Raw genomic sequence first — 17,735 nt, forward strand, 5'->3', positions numbered from 1 at the left:
TTTGAAATAAATATTATATTTTTACAAGAATTATCGTAATGTAAATATCCAATGTAAACCAACTATAAAAAGATAGTACTAAAATACACTATATTACACTACATACATCTATTTTATATTCTAAGATAATCGATATATTAAATTAAAAATAAAAACAGAATTTTTTTTGTTATTTTGAATCTTTATATTTAGAATTTACTAAAGTTAAGAAAAAAAATCATGCATAGATGTTTATTTTCTAATTCGATAAGGTAGAAATCGACACTCAGTAAACATTCATATAAGGGGCCGTGCTTATCTACTGATTGCTTACATTTCTGATAAGACCGACTTACGGAGCGGTTTAGAGTCCGTTGTGCCTTCTAGTAACAGTGTCTTGTCTTTTTGTGCCGTCCGCAACGCTCTGTGTGTGTGCTTTAACGTTTTTTGTATTCATTTTTATTTGTCTACATCCACATTATTATTCGTTTTTACACATTGTAATCGTCATTGTTTCTTTTTCTATTTGTGTACGTTAATTTTCTCTCTGTTGTTTTACCCACGCCTTTTTGTCGTGTGACGTGTTGTGCCTTGTTGCTATATTTGTGGAGCTTTGGTCTGTTCAAAGGTAAGAAGATCCCCGTTTAGTTTCTGAAATAATAAACATTCTTACGAGTGGGTCTATTTTTTCGTTAAACGAACGTGGAGTGGGCGGGGAAATCCGCACGTATTGTGAATAAATAAAAAGTTTTATTTACACGTGATTTATGTCGGTGACTTTTACAACGATAGATACATTAGCGTTGTGTTAATGACGAAAAGTAGATGTCGGATATACTGTAAAAGTCTGCCAAGTAGTTTATTATAAGATTTTTTCGACGCATAAATAAATCCTTATTTCGAAATTGTCGTAAAACTTTCGTTTCAATTTCTTTTAAATGAGGTCACGTAAAAAATGGTTGGCGCCAAACTATTTTTAATTTTACAAATTTTCATTTCCTGTAATAAAACAGAATCGTAATAAGAAGTACCACTTTACGTAAATCGAGTTGGGTAAATGCATTATGCCGATGTGACGAGAACCCATAAAGATAACGTACAACGTGTAGCCTTGACGTAAGCTGAAAATACCTGTAATATAATTACTTTCTTGACCGATATAAATATTACATCAGAAATACCTGCGATATAAAAATACACGAATTTTTTTTTTTTTAAGACATGTGTCCTCAATTTTTAACATTTTCTTTTTAAATGTATCTTCTACATCGGATGTTAAACATAAAATTTAAACTATCGCAATACGTATTGTATAAAATCAAAATTATTCTTCACAATTTAGTATAAAGTTAAGAAACGTACATTCTGTTAGCGAGGTTAAAGTTCAAGTTGGGTTATCACTAACGTTTGGTTAACATCAGTTTATAGCGTATATTTAATAAATTGTTGCACCGTAAATATAATATCGTCTGTTTTATTATCATTTCAAATATAATTTAATTTATGTTTTAGATCAAAAATTTTATTACTTATCTGACGTCGTTGCATAAATTAATAAGTTCAAAAGTGACCAAATCGCTGGAAAGTTTGACAATATATATTCTAGTAAATAATAATTAATTAATTAATGAGCTAATTACTCTTCGTTATACACCAAATCTTTTTAATAATAATAAATGCTTTTTACTTCTATATGGAGCTACTCGAATATTCTAGAAAAACGGCAAACAAAGGCAATTAGACCAGAAGGCATCATGATCAGATTTACAGGAACTTCAGATCAAATTTCTCAGAATTTTCAATGATGTAGCTCAGAAAACCAAACACAATGAGGTAAAGTTTTCCCTCGAAAATGTTCGTATCGCTTCTAATGCACATAAATGATTGACGAATAAATAATACATAATTCACAGAGTTTTCTAATTTCGTTTTGATCAAATCTTCAATAATGAGAAAAAGTAAAACATAAAACACACTGAAATAAAAAGATTGAGGTGATATTGGTTTGAAAGAATAATTTGAAAACCCCATTGAGCGGTTCGCTTTTCCATTGGTGTTCGAGCAGGGAATTTTGTACTTTCCTACAAACAGAAGTGGTTGTAGGCATTTTTCCATTTCCGTTTCCGCGTGTTCGGTCGGTGTTTGATGTCCCAAACAGTTGGCAGATTGAATCGAACGAAGCCTCTCGGCAGCCCCCGCGTCTTCCCATTTTCAGGTTTATCGCTGATAAATATCGGCCGTCGCGTCGGTGGAAATTAGTTTTCTGATCAAAGGAAGCGCCGTTTCCCCAGCACGAATTTGCCCAGCGGAAAATTACTTTACCGGTGACAGAGGCCACTATTTTTCTTTCCGTTTAATTATTACCGATATTGAACTAGAAACTTTCTTAATGATAATACTAGACTTTACAACTAACACTATCATTAGGACTAACACAAGACTTGGTACTAATGATAGTACTAGTGTTAGTTCTAGTGATGGTGCTAGCGTTAATTCTATTTTACTTCAATTGTATGTATGTATGTAGGAAAGCGGAGGGTATGCTTACGCATACAGCACCTAGGACCTTGTACGTCCTCCTACACTCTCTCCGACTACATCAACCAGCCTAAGGAATTTCCGAAGGCTAGGATACAGCTCAGAGGTGTGTTCCTGATGCCATCTGTGGTCGGCCATTCCTCTCCGAAGTCTCTCATTCTGGGGTCTTGCAGAGTGGGGCATTCACACAAGATGTGTCGGACCGTCTCCTCGCTCTCTTTACAGAGTCGACAGAGAGGACTAACAGCAAGCTTAAGGTTATAAAGATGCTTGTTTACCTTACAGTGACCCGTGATGAGTCCCGTTACAGTTCGTAGAGCGTTCCTACCAAGCCTTACGAAAGACAAGGCTGCCTCTACTGAAGGATAATGTAATACTTCCTTAGACAGATGGCAGCCTTTAACCATATCCCACCAGTTCATAAACTTTTTGTGGGTAAAATCTTTAATTATCTCAATCTGAGTTGATAAGGATGGAGCGATTATCGGTTCAGGCGAACATGGCGCTCCTTTTGGCAAGCCTATCAGCGTGGTTGTTACCTGAACAAGTCGAGTGTCCTTTTATCCATTGAAGTATAACACAGTTATGCACTGCGGCCTTCTTCAATGTCAGATGACAACCCATAACAAGTCCTGAAGTAATTGTTATTCTACTCAGGGCCAAAATGGCTTGTCTACCGTCAGTATAAATTGTAAAAGTCTTACCTACCAAGTTGGATCTGACAATAACGTCAGCGGCAAGTTGTATGGCGATTAATTCCGCCTGTATGACGGTGGTACTTTTACCTAGAGATTCAGATACGTGGAGTCGGAGATCGTACGAGAAGACTCCGGCTCCAGCTCCTTCCCGTCTCTTTGAACCATCAGTGTAGATTTTAAGGCTGTTTTTTACCTCTACTTCTGTGGAACTTGGGTGGGTGAGAATTTGTGAGTATTCCACCATTTCGTTCCAGAGATTGGCATTTTTACTGTTTCTCTCACCCATCAGAATTCCTATTGCTCGCAGTCGAATCATGGTCACCAATGCCACCTCTTGGATGAACAAATGAAGTGGCGTTAGGTTTAACATGTTTTCCATGGCTGCAGTGGGGGTAGTCCGCAGCGCACCTGTAACATACAAACACGCAAGTCTCTGTACTTTAATAAGTGCAGCAGTAGATGTAGACTGTAGGGTTTTTGACCACCATACTACTGCACTATATGTAAGCATAGGTCGGATTACAGCCGTGTAACCCCATGTCTTACATATAGCCCTCCGGCATTGACCGAATGCAACGTACGCTTTTTCAACTCTATTATCTAGGTGGGCTCTCCATGTCATTTTATTGTCATGCGTGATGCCCAGATATTTAACTTCTTTTGACAATGCCAATGGAGTATTAGCAAGGGATGGCATTCTGGGCTTGTCAACCTTCCTCATCCGTGTGAAAAGAATCAACTCTGTCTTCTTAGGATTCACAGAGAGTCTTTGTTCGTCTCTATCAATTTAAGAGCTACTTGCATCCTATCAAACAGCACGTTTATATACTTGCCTTTGACAAGAATGGTTAAATCATCTGCGTAACCAACTGTAATAAAGTTGGCTTCAGCGAGGCGGTTCAAGAGGCTATCCAGGGTGAGGTTCCACAAAAGTGGGGATAGTACACCTCCTTGTGGACAGTCTCGAGTAAAGAAGACTGACATCGCCAGCCCTAAGCTTAACTATCCTATGTTTAAGAGTGTTCTCAATCCAACCACAAAGAGTCGGTGGAACATTATGCTCTAACAAGGCTTCGTTAATACCAGAGAAAGTTGTTTTATCAAAAGCTCCCTCTATATCTATAAAAACACCCAGGGCGGACTCCTTTAGGTCCAGCGCCCCACCAACAAAGCTGGTCACTGAGTGAAGAGCCGTTAGTGTGGACTTGCCCTGAGTGTAAGCGTGTTGATTAGGATTTACTGGTTTAGTTGGAAGACGAAAATCTCTAATGTAGCGATCACACAGTCTTTCCAGAGTTTTCAAAAGAAAGGAGGAGAGACTGATTGGTCTAAGCGATTTCGGTGTGAAATAATCAAGCTTACCCGGTTTTGGTATGAAGTTCACTGTGACCTCACGCCACCGACTGGGTATATAGCGCAGCGCCAGGCATGCCTGAAAGATTTCCACCAGGTGAGGTACTAAGTCCTCCAAACCCTTTACTTCAATTAATACTGGCCATAAAAGTCTTCGATCTTACATTTTTTTTTGTTGTTGTAACATTATCTTTTCTTTCTCTGTATCAATAGTCGTAAAGACATCTTTTTATCTTTGCGGTAGTTTTGAGTATCAAATTCCCAAAATGACATCGTATCGATGCACTTAGAGGATTCTGTGGCCATCGGGACGGGAGGCACCTTTATTCGTCCCTCAATACTGTTATTATAACGGCTCCTTTAAGAGGATAACGTGACCGGTGTGAATTCGGTGTCTGAATTTCCATGACTCACCCGGAACGACGACCTTTCCGCCTTCTTTTAGTTCCGGGATGCGGTCGTATCCATAATGGAATCCGTCCCTTGGCAGTATTGAATTTTTATGAAAAACGCACAAGACAATAAACGCCTCTGCCACGACGACTATCCCCTTAACCATTCAGTTCCCGCTTCGAAGAGAGTAGGGAATATGTAGAGTGATAATAAACTTAGTAAATAATAAATAAATCAAAATTAACTTTATCAAATTGCAGGTAATTCAAGAAACTAAATTTGTCGTGAATTTCCTGAACCGTAAAAGTTGTTTATGTGCCAGAGTTCCGTATGCCGCTGTTCCAACCACGTCATTTAGCAGTGTTCCAGTAGATAAAGATGTCGCGGAGGTCCCCGACGAATTTATGTACCAAGTTTACCAGCAACTACCCCCAAAAGATACGAATCTATCTCACATTAGCTACTTTGTGGCAGTTTGCGTCTGTGAGTTTCACCGCAAACCGCCATCTCGACCGTTACTTAACATTAAATGCGCTAATATATCAACGTTACGCGACTTCGCCGTCGTCGTTTAAATATTTCGATGTTATTAAAGCAGTTCTCAATTATTATTTTACAGTATCCTTTAGAAAGATTAGAACGGTTTGGTTTTATTTTAGCTTTTAACTCACCGTCCGCGATAATGTCATCCCTTCGGCTAATAAAGGGAGCTGGCTTCCAGCTGCAGATAACTACTAAATTATTCTATTTTGGACGCCCTAATGGACACTTCAAACCGTAAAACTGACGTACGCGGACCCCCTTTATGAAACAGGGCTAATTTCGTTATGCCATTAAGTGCGATAAAGCTACCCGGGATTGTAAAAAGTAAACCACGTCTGTTGTTACATCTTTTGTTGACCGTGGTGTAAGTCATTTGGGTATATTAAAGAGAGCGAAAAAACTCTTTTTTCGTTGAAATTGAAATACGATTAGGTATAAAATATCTAGTTTGATTTCGATTTACTTACTTATGTAAATAGGAGAGTTGGTTTTGTAAAAAGGATTAAAAACAAAATCATTCCTGACCTGCATTCGCTTGCTTGGCAAAATTCACTGATTTATGCCAAAATTTCTGGCGTCGGAAACCGTTATGGTCTAGTAGAGAACAATCCCCTTTAATTTATACGCGGACCCACGCTTTCAGTCGCCGATTCAATTTGCTGCGCGTTTCTGCATTAGGTTGCTATTTAATACGTCCGCGAAGCTGGTGGAAAAGGTGCACCAACGTAAGCGGGTAAACCCCTCTATTGTGCTTTCGCCAAAATAAGCGTCCCTAATGCACTTACTGAATATTAAAAACACCCCACGGCAGCGTGCCGTATTGCGAGTAGAAAATTTGCTGTGGGCCATGCATAATACTCTAAAGAGGCAGACTCTTTTAATAAAAATTGATGAGTACTAAAACTTAAATAGAAATATATTCTTAGTAGTAGTAGAATTACCAAGTAAAATTAGCAAAATATTTTTCTTCAAAGTCTTAACCCTTTCGAGACGGCACTTTTTTCATAATCAATGTAATAAAAATGGATACAGAAAACTGGACTGACTGAACTTCACAAAAACTCTCAAAATTTGGTGGTTGTATGATATCTCTCGAAACAAGGTACGATACATAAACCTACATTACACTCTTTGCACATGTATCGAGATTCCTTTCTTTTTTTGACTCCTGTGGTAGTGTTGGCACAGACCATACAGCGCCGTAAAGCTCGCTTTGATTTTTGGGTACCAATGAAGGAAAATGACGGTCTGTAATCCTTTTCAAATTATGGCAAACACGAAGTGGCACTTTACGCTGAAGGCTATCTCTGATAAGAAAAAGAATATTGGTTATTATAATGATAAAAATGATACAAGAAATCTTTGTTGTTACCTTTCTAATAACTGACGAATAACATTCTTATGAAATACAGCTAGCGGAACCTTTTTCTCATTTTGTGTCAAAAATAATGCATGACTATTTAGTAAACAAATGTCCAAGACATGAAAAAACAATTTCTTGTACCATTTGACGTTTTTTCTCATAGAATCTATACTGCTTATTAGCATATCCGATCGATCAACAGCTCCAATTTGTGCATTATAGTCTAACACGCACAAGGGCTTCTTTATATTATCTCCAGATTTACGGTCCAGTTTAGGAAGAGTAACTATTTGGTTTTCATGCATTGTAAAAGGCATGGTTACATCCCTGCGGTCCTTCCATTTCAAGGCTAATAATTTCTCAGTGCTTTTCCATACCGTCTCCCCTTTATTCAATTTTTTCTTTAGATCTGGCATACCTCTCCGATTTTGTCGCACTGTTCCACAGGTCTTCGTTTTTCTATTGAGCAGAAACAAAGATCGTGTAGAAATTATCGGTATAGATAGAGGGAATGTCCTTTATCTAGGTATGGCGTCAACAATTTAATTACAACTGCACCTGTAATTCCCAAAAGAGGATTAGTTTCGGTGTCAATATCTGTCTCCTTTCCAATATAAACAATAAAATCTAGAATGTAGCCTGTCTCGCAGTCGCACAAGACATACAACTTGATTCCGAAACGATGCCTCTTCGATTTTATATATTGTTTAAATACAAGGCGTCCTTTGAAAAGTACCAAACTTTCGTCAATAACAAGAGACTCAAATGGATACATTGCATTCTTAAATCTTTCTCTAACACATTTCTAATTTTGAAAAGACGATCATGCTTTGAAGCTTCGTTGTTGTTGCTGAAATGCAAATGTCTATATATCGATTGCCAAAATGTAATCTCTTGACATGCATTGTCCAAAAATAGGAGAATTTATTAGAGGATCAGTTGACCAATACACATGCAAAGATAATTTTTTGTTTCTGGGCATTAGTAAATTTAGTGCTAAAAAAACATAAAACTCTGACTTATGAAGATCTTTCCAGTCATTTACATTTTCTGCACCATAGCGATTTGTTTCATGTACGATTATGTCAACAATGTCTTCTGTGAAAATGCTCGAGAAGTAGTGTAATTCAGTTGAATTTGAACTGAGATTGAAATCTGGATTTTCACCACATTGATCACTTATAAACGCATGTTTCTTAGGCTTAAATTCGTTATCTGTCCACTGTATATTGATCTCATGAAGCGGCTGTGCCTCTTCTTCGTTCTCGTTATTATTTTCAGTGGTGTCGTTCGCATTTTCTAAGTAATCGTCACCACTATCAGCACTCTCAAAAGACTCACTGTCGCTCGATGATTCGGGATTATATTCACTTCCGCTATCAATAAATGGTTCGTCTTCGCTTAGATAACAGTCGTCGAGGTTATCCACAACTTTTAGAATATCTCTAACTTCTTTGTCACCTAAACCACACCAGTTGTTGGATTGGGTATCAATTTTTTTGGCTCTTTTAGGACGTAAGGGACCTGCATCGTCTTCCGATGACATTTTGTACATTACTGAAGAAATTGAAACAAACATGTGCAACGCATATTCATCGCACCTGCACTCTCGGTTACTGTCGGATATCTCCGTTAGATCGGATTATACCGACATTAGTTTCTGTGTCATGTAAATTGTGACGGCATAAACCGACAGCGGTTTTATGGCCACAGTAAGTTTTGACGCAGTCGGATATTATAGATAACAGTTTCACAAGCAGTATAGAAGCAAGTCGGATATATCCGACACCAGTTTGAGAGTCAAATTATGGAAAAACTGATATATCCGACATCCGTCTCGAAAGGGTTAATAACAAATTATTTTGTAAAATACTTTTTAAAACGAAAAAAAATTGCCCTTGCCTATGACGTTCATTATTTGTTGCATGGAATAAGGGGTAGAAACTGCATAAAGCAACCATAAAAAATGGAGCACGCGTGAAAAGTACCGGAAAATATTATCTTCATTTTCGTGAGTCCAACCCGGCCAGGCGCGCCGTTCCGGATGCATATTTTAATGAATACATTTAATGTGTATTCCGTGAAAGACCGAGTGTCGGTCAGACGTACCCGTTTTAATGCGAAAACCCGACGTTCGTTGAAATATGAAAAACTCGTTCGCAATATGCACTAAACTCAGACGTGCGGTAATGGCGGTCGGACCAGAAGCAAATGAAGAAATTATGTTTACCGAAATGAAATTTTATTCCGGGTAATTTCCGTGCTTTTGTTTCTAACGCATTTTTACCCGGTTTTTGGGGCTCCCAACGTTCTACCCCCTTTTATAAGGTGTTTTTTTTTAACTCGGCAAAATTTTAAATGATTTTTATTTTAACTCGGTTGCTTTTTAATATATTTATTTAAAACTAACCCAACACAAAAAAGAATTCAACGAATAATATACAGGGTGTCTCACGTAACTGGTCTCCCGGTCAACCGGAAGTAGACCATAACTTCGTTATTTTAAATGGATTGCTATAGATTTTATTACACTTTTTAATTGTACGTAAAAAAATATGTTGACTTTCAATAGTTATTTTTGATACAAGATAGCGAAATGACACTAGCGAATGCAAAAGAATTTCGCTGTCGTGTATCAAACAACATTTTTTCGAAAACTGCATATTCTAAAGTTATAAATTAATAAAAAGACCAAATTCAGAATAATGACATTTAGAATTCATTTAATGTTATGTCAAAAACTTAACGTCACATCAATTTAACCTCACATATTGAACAAATGTGCTATTATAAATTTGCATTTAAACATGAAATGAAATGATAAAACAATTAAATGTTGATTATTTTGTGTTTATAATTTGTTCATAACAATAAATTAACAATTAATAGTATCAAATTCTTTGATTGTCGTAGCTGGACGTAATAGTATATTAAAAAACAAGTTTCGTAAGACACGCTTGAAATGCACGAATTCAAGTTGAAAAACGAGTGGCGAAGTCACGAGTTTTTTAATGAATGAGTGCTTTAAGTCTTATGAAACGTGTTTTTTATGCTATTTTTTGTAATTCGCGTTTTTATCTTTTTTTTTTAACAAAAATATAATAAATTTTGGCAATGTAGGGAAATAGGTATGTAGCAGTTGGTAACACCGGAACACTTGAAAATAGAAACTTTGAATTGACTATTAGAAACTGTCAAAACACAAAATATATTCACCTGAAAAAAATGTTTGATGTACACCTCCCAAAATAAGAGAAATTGCTCAGAGTCAATGTCCTCATCATTGTGGACTTTGTATTCGATGCTAAGAACGTGTTTAAACATCCATAGACAAAAATTGTCACATTGACAACTAGAAAAAGTAATGACCCAATGTTACCAACTTGAACTGGTTCCATAAAATGTTACTAAAATCTCATTACAGCATCGGATGCTGTAAGGAGTCTCATTACAGCACCCGTTCGAGTACTGTTATAGCTTCCATTACCGTAGCGAATTACAAAAAGTCTTTTGCGTCCTGGACGTAATAGTATATTAAAAAATAAGTTTCGTAAGACACGTTTGAAATGCACGAATTCAAGTTGAAAAACGAGTGGCTATGCCACGAGTTTTTTTAATGAATGAGTGCTTTAAGTCTTATGAAATGTGTTTTTTATGCTATTTTTTGTAATTCGCGTTTTTATCCTTTTTTTTTCTCAAAAATAAAATAAATTTTGACAATGTAGGGAAATAGGTATGTAGCAGTTGGTAACACCGTAACACTTGAAAATAGAAATTTGAATGACAAATAGAAACTGTCAAAACACAAAACGTATTCACCTGATAAAAATGTTTCATGTACATCTCCCAAAATAAGAGAAATTGCTCAGAGTTCAATGTCCTCATCATTGTGGACCTTGTATTCGATGCTAAGAACGTGTTTAAACATCCATAGACAAAAATTGTCACATTGACAACTAGAAAAATTAATGATCCAATGTCACCAACTTGAACTGATTCCATAAAATGTTACTAAAATCTCATTATAGCATCGGATGCTGAAAGGAGTCTCATTACAGCACCCGTTTGAGTACTGTTATAGCTTCCATTACCGTAGCGAATTACAAAATAGTATATTAAAAAACAAGTTTCGTAAGACACGCTTGAAATGCACGAATTCAAGTTGAAAAATGAGTGGCGAAGCCACGAGTCTTTTAATGAATGAGTGCTTTAAGTCTTATGAAATGTGTTTTTTATGCTATTTTTTGTAATTCGCGTTTTTATCCTTTTTTTTTCTCAAAAATAAAATAAATTTTGACAATGTAGGGAAATAGGTATGTAGCAGTTGGTAACACCGTAACACTTGAAAATAGAAATTTGAATGACAAATAGAAACTGTCAAAACACAAAACGTATTCACCTGATAAAAATGTTTCATGTACATCTCCCAAAATAAGAGAAATTGCTCAGAGTTCAATGTCCTCATCATTGTGGACCTTGTATTCGATGTTAAGAACGTGTTTAAACATCCATAGACAAAAATTGTCACATTGACAACTAGAAAAATTAATGACCCAATGTCACCAACTTGCACTGGTTCCATAAAATGTTACTAAAATCTCATTACAGCATCGGATGCTGTAAGGAGTCTCATTACAGCACCCGTTTGAGTACTGTTATAGCTTATATTACCGTAGCGAATTACAAAAAGTCTTTTGCGTCCTGGACGTAATAGTATATTAAAAAACAAGTTTCGTAAGACACGTTTGAAATGCACGAATTCAAGTTGAAAAACGAGTGGCTAAGCCACGAGTTTTTTTAATGAATGAGTGCTTTAAGTCTTATGAAATGTGTTTTTTATGCTATTTTTTGTAATTCGCGTTTTTATCTTTTTTTTTTCTCAAAAATAAAATAAATTTTGACAATGTAGGGAAATAGGTATGTAGCAGTTGGTAACACCGTAACACTTGAAAATAGAAATTTGAATGACAAATAGAAACTGTCAAAACACAAAACGTATTCACCTGATAAAAATGTTTCATGTACATCTCCCAAAATAAGAGAAATTGCTCAGAGTTCAATGTCCTCATCATTGTGGACCTTGTATTCGATGCTAAGAACGTGTTTAAACATCCATAGACAAAAATTGTCACATTGACAACTAGAAAAATTAATGACCCAATGTCACCAACTTGAACTGGTTCCATAAAATGTTACTAAAATCTCATTACAGTATCGGATGCTGTAAAGAGTGTCATTACAGCACCCGTTTGAGTACTGTAATAGCTTTCATTACCGTCGCGAATTACAAAAAAGACTTTTACGTCCTGTTGACAAAAAACTATCGTTTTGAAGGTCGCTAAGTACTACGCAAAAGTCAACTTTTAATAGCAGTTTTCGAAAAAAAAATTATTGGTATAGTTTCCGATATTTCTGGTGGTTATTTGCAGTCATATAACGAACAAAGACGGGGTTGTATACAGGTAGTTTACGAACCCCAAACTCTGGCGTGAGTTGTTCAGGTCCACATTAACGAAAATATCAATAACAAATAACAATATTTAAAAACTTAAATATCATTACTTTGTGTGAAAATACAACAATTTATTTAAATCTATCTAAAAAGTACATTTGCTTAAATAATTTATGATTATTCTAAGATAACTATAAAAAATGTGTTTTAATTTTTATATTATTAATTAATACTTGCTTTTTTTGTAAAATCCTTTAAGTATAAGTAAATTTAGATTCTTTACTATATTTGTTTTATTTTGTTGAGTTTCAAATAAAATAAAAAAGAAGTGGGTCCCTGGACTTAGTTTGCTAGGAGGAGCTATCATAAATCACGTCCAGGTACTTTTTCGGTGATAATTACTGCCACTACTGTTTCTGATCGTCATAAAAACCACCAGAAATTTCGGAAACTATACCTAGCTTCTTGATTTAAAGTTTTTTTGGTATATTTCACCATGCTCTTGAAAACCACATATCCCAGCCAACGTTCATTCAAAACAGCTCTAAATTGGCTGTAATGGCTAAATAGATGTAATGGTCAAAAATTGTATTACCGTTTCTCCATATTCAACCGCAAGAAAGTCGAAAATTTCAAATGGAACGGCCCATATTTTATTAGCCTACCCGAAAGGGAATTCAATTCTCTACAATTTATCTATAAACATTCCTATACCTATTTATTGTAGTTTCTCTCATATTGGAAAATTTATCAAAACATGCAGGAAACCGTTTGGATTTTTATTAGAAGGCCATGACATTTTCACAGTTTTTCGTTTAATTTATTGCTATTATTATTTCTACTATTAGCTACGATGGATAATCTTTTAGTTTACTAGCTTTTACTTACAAAAAATCAAATAAATGAAACAATAATAAATAATAATGACAAAAATTAGATTTGGATAAAAATATAAATTTATAATATAAATTTTTTATTAAATTGAATTTGGAAATGCAATAAAATACGATAAAATATTTATTTCGATGTCTTCATCACTGGTGACCGGAAATATGCAGATTCTTTTGGTCTCGATATGTCCATAGCTAAGAAAATCTTTATCAATTTTTTGAAATTTTTCTTTGTGATGGGCGTTAGGTTTCTTAGGCATCTCTTCCTTGTTAGTGATTGACGAAAAAGCTTGGATAACCACTCTACAAAAACGGATCACAACTACCGCTGTGTAACAGTCACAAGTTCACTAAGCAGTATATCATGCTAAGCTTTTTATGATATAAATAATAAAATAACTTCTACTTGCTTTATTTAAATATACAGTCGTACATGTTTCAGGAAATTATTCCCATCTTCAGCGACAAGCTATTAAAATAATGAAAATCACATTAAATATTAATCTTATGGTAACATTTAAAATCAAATAATTAGAATTAAAAATGAAAAGTGAACTCTGAACATATTAAAAAAGAACTCACCGTCAGGAACCGAATCACAAACCAAGCAAAACATATAAAAAACAATAGTTTTCAATAATTACGTTAAATCTAAGACAAAAAGGAAATAAAATTAAATATATTAGAGAATAAAAGAAAGAGAGTCTTACCTATAAAAATATAAATAACAAATCAAACATTAAAATTAAATTGTAAAAAACATATAAGGTATAACATTAAATTTTGTTTCAATTTACAAATCTATTCCTTATAACTCTATTTCCGCAGAAAGCAATTTCAATTTCATATTTAAATAATAACACTTTATATAATTTACTTTCCAATCATCATATAAAAGAAAATAATCAATAGATAGTGATCAGATAGTGGGGTTTATTCTATTGAATGTTGCAATTGCAACAGTATATATATAGGTCAAACTGAAAATAGAGCTCAATCCAATGTTTTCAAACATAAACTAGAGACAGGTCATGTAATAAATTACAAAGATGTAAAATTAATTCATAAATGCCAAAAAAGTTACAAATTGGATTTATTGGAGATTCATAAACATAAAAAGAACAACAAACTTAATGTTATTAATTACCAAATTTATAATAATGACAAACCATTGTTTAATTATCTTATTTAGGATGTACAAGATTTTTTGAATTCTATGTTTTTGTATTTGTTAAATATTTCCGCAATCTTGAAACTAGTTACCCTGATGTTTCCTTTTCATATATTCTTTCTTTGTCCTGGGAGGGGTCTTTTCCTTTTTTCCTGTTTTTCGTTCCTTTTGGAATGTATCTGATTTCACCTTCAGTGTCTTTCAATCCTCCAAATGAACAAACCAAATTTAATGTTATACCTTATATGTTTTTTACAATTTAATTTTAATGTTTGATTTGTTATTTATATTTTTATAGGTAAGACTCTCTTTCTTTTATTAGAAGAAATAAATTTTTGCAACATGGGGAGTGGCTCCATCTTGCTGGGATGACGTGTTTTTTGATAATGCCACTCTGCTGGTATTTGAGATATTTGCAAAATATTGTTAAACAACGTCATTTAAGTCAACAAACGTGGTTCAAATCCAATATTCTCTTTTTAGAAGATTTTTATTCATTTTATTTCTTAATGTTGATTGAGGTATATTAACAGGCTGTTTTAATTTTACGTTGTCATTCTAGGTATATTTCAGCGTCTGCTTCTTACTTCGCTTCCTTCGTGTAATTGAGTTCTTGGTAGGATGCCATTCTGAGTTGATGAAAAGAAACCCGGTAAGCAAACACTAAGGAACGTGAATATAAACAAGCAAATTATTTAATGTCTTGCTTTTTTTTTTTTAAAATCTGTTTATAAAATATAAAAAAAAGTGTCAAGTTCTATCTTCAGCATGGTACGAGCGATAGCTAGATGCAATTTGGCTCAATAAAAGTGAAACGATGTAGTGGTTGTCTGAGGGCGTGATGTAGGATGATGGATGGGACCGTGTTGGCGCCGCGACGCCTCCGGTGCTATCTATCGTGGTCCGTCGACGTAATAATAGAGACGCCTCTTCTCTGCACTTCGCTACTGGGAGGGAAAATGTGCGAACGACCAACACGCGAAGACCTTCAGTTCGGAAACGCCTCTGCGGTGAGATCAAGATTGATCTTGAAGAGCCACGGCGCCCTTCTTATCTCCAGTATCCACGCGTCGGTTCATCCGGCGACCCCCGTTGTTCGTTTGGTTGACCCCCGAGGAACCGGATAAAGCTACTTTGTCACTTTTTTATTAAACCCGTGCGGACAATATGATGAATCGGCGTCGCCATAGGAAGCTTTTACTGCTTTTAGCGATGTTTTTCTTTGCGGAGGTGCGAGGTTTTTCTCCTAATTGTATCAGGAACGTTATCGAATTTTATTCATAATGATATAAGAATTTTGGCGATGTGTCTAAATCCATTATTCCGACCTTGACTCATCATTGATGCGGGAATGAATTATATTCGTTCTCTCCGAAGTTACAAAGGTATAAAACGAGTTACGTAAGAGGCACGGGAACGAAAAGAGTTGAAAAAGCTTTTCATAAAATTATTCGCGGTCGTAAATTTCACATTTCTTGGGAAAAGTCGTAAAAGCAGACTCGTTTCGCCGATTTTTTATATTCCTGCCTTAGCTTGTACCCCTTCTAATTTAAGACGAGCACAATTTTAATGTGTTTACAGACTGCTGACATTTTTCTTCTGTTTTCTTTTTTCGATCCATTTGTATCTAATTTCTTCGAGTAATATTCGGTCACGCTTCGTTCTATTTCACCCTGGTGACATCTACTGTCACGCGTTGGTATGGTTTGAGGGCAGCGTCCCGAAAGCTCCAATGCCGGTAAACCGTCGGAGTCGCGACGCCGTCACCGCATTCTCAGACCCGCAGCGTCGCTCTCATATGAAGAGCCTTGATACGTGGAGTGTACCTGTCTATCAAACAGACGAGAGCCCTTCAACGGGTCCGCGCCCCCACTGTCTGTGACGTCGAGCACCCACAGGGTCTCCATATTTCATTTCTTCATTTTGGTGGAAAACACGCGTCCTCTAACGATCGATACTTTCGTTGTTTCGAGGAGAGGAATGAACACATCAAAATATAAGAAGCAATTCAAAAATGTTTTATAGGATTTAAAGTTTTATTGAGAAATTAAAAGTTTAATGCCACATTTTTTTTTGTAATAAACAGTGGAAAGCGTTTGTTAGTCACGTTAATTGAGTAAAATAATTTGAACAACGAAATATGATATATCGTGACACCGTTTAACAATAAAATAACCACCAATATTGGTTATTGGTCATATTAACGGTCAGCCAGTTCAAAATTTAAAATGATTTACACGCATTTGTCATTAGTATATACTAATAATTTATGGGACGTAAAATATTAATAAGGTTGACGTATACATATTTGCTCTGATTCCAATGATTCACTTTTGAGTGTTATTAAATGAGATAAAATAAAATAAATACAAAAAAAATTGTTAAAATTTAATTCAGATGTATCAAAATCTATTTCAAGCCATACCCAGAATATTAATGAAAGCTTCAGCATGGCGATTAACCCTACAGCACATAGACAAGGTGAGGAAATCTGCCGCAGGGTCTTAAACCACAAATGCACGAACACATCCATGGTCGCCTATGCCTCATTGGTTTGGTGACCAAAAACAAATCATAAGACAGCACAACAAATTCAACGGTGCCTTATCAATGAAAACATGCTCGTCACTCAAGCAAATACAGAGTAACCTCAGAGGACACCTCAAAATTCTCAAGGACCCATATCTAAATCAGTTGATTGAAATTAAAACGGATCTTATACCGACAGAATACAATTTAGATTAGCCGTATAAGGTCATATTTAGAAGCACGGTTGATTGGGCAAAGGGTGGGCCCCAACTAAAAAGAGGAGTCCTTGCCTGATACACTGATAATTCAAAGACAGTTGGATCCGGAGTAGACATGGGTATTAATGGACCAAATAGCCGCATTAAATCAGCTCAGCCATAACCATTTTTCAAGCAGAAGTTCTTGCTATAAACTTCTGCATCGCTTTGAACCTACAAAAGTGATACAAACTGGTACAAACGATTCTCTATCGAATTGCATCGACCGTTTTGCGATATCTTTATTAATAACGGAGATACACACTTTCAGCGATATACTGAAAAATCAAAAAATCGCCGTATGTTGGAATTGGTTGAGGTACAAACGAAAACAAAAGTGGTACAAACGGGTAATAACGATTCTCTATCAAATTCCATCGACCGTTTTGCGATATCTCTATTAATAACGGAGATACACACTTTCAGCGGTATTCTGAAAAATCAAAAAATCGCCGTGTGTTGGAACCGGTTGAGGTACAAACGAAATCGAAAATGGTACAAACGGGTGCAAACGATTCTCTATCGAATTCCATCGACCGTTTTGCGATATCTCTATTAATAACGGAGAT

The 17,735-nt window shown here is 35.5% G+C and overlaps 2 protein-coding genes across 5 annotated transcripts in view; one reads left to right on the forward strand and one right to left on the reverse strand.

Annotated features, from left to right (window-relative positions):
- Positions 1–396: 396 nt before the first annotated feature.
- LOC111417928 (CUGBP Elav-like family member 1) overlaps positions 397–17,735 on the forward strand; it is a 207,176-nt gene continuing 189,837 nt past the window's right edge. For 2 of the 4 annotated variants that reach the window (XM_023050360.2, XM_071201620.1), the window contains exon 1: positions 397–607. Coding sequence is in view for 2 of the 4 variants with exons in the window: in XM_071201617.1 (XP_071057718.1) it covers positions 15,018–15,032 (15 nt within the window). In the remaining 2 variants the exon portion in view is untranslated. Of the gene's footprint in view, positions 608–15,002; positions 15,033–17,735 lie in introns of those variants that run through there. The other 2 variants (XM_071201617.1, XM_071201618.1) reach the window with 1 other exon arrangement.
- Positions 7,733–8,413, reverse strand: LOC139429151 (piggyBac transposable element-derived protein 4-like). Its single transcript, XM_071194641.1, has one exon. The coding sequence runs from the start codon at positions 8,411–8,413 to the stop codon at positions 7,733–7,735; it is 681 nt and encodes a 226-aa protein (XP_071050742.1).

This window comes from Onthophagus taurus, chromosome 2, assembly GCF_036711975.1.
Source record: "Onthophagus taurus isolate NC chromosome 2, IU_Otau_3.0, whole genome shotgun sequence".
Classification (NCBI taxonomy): domain Eukaryota; kingdom Metazoa; phylum Arthropoda; class Insecta; order Coleoptera; family Scarabaeidae; genus Onthophagus; species Onthophagus taurus.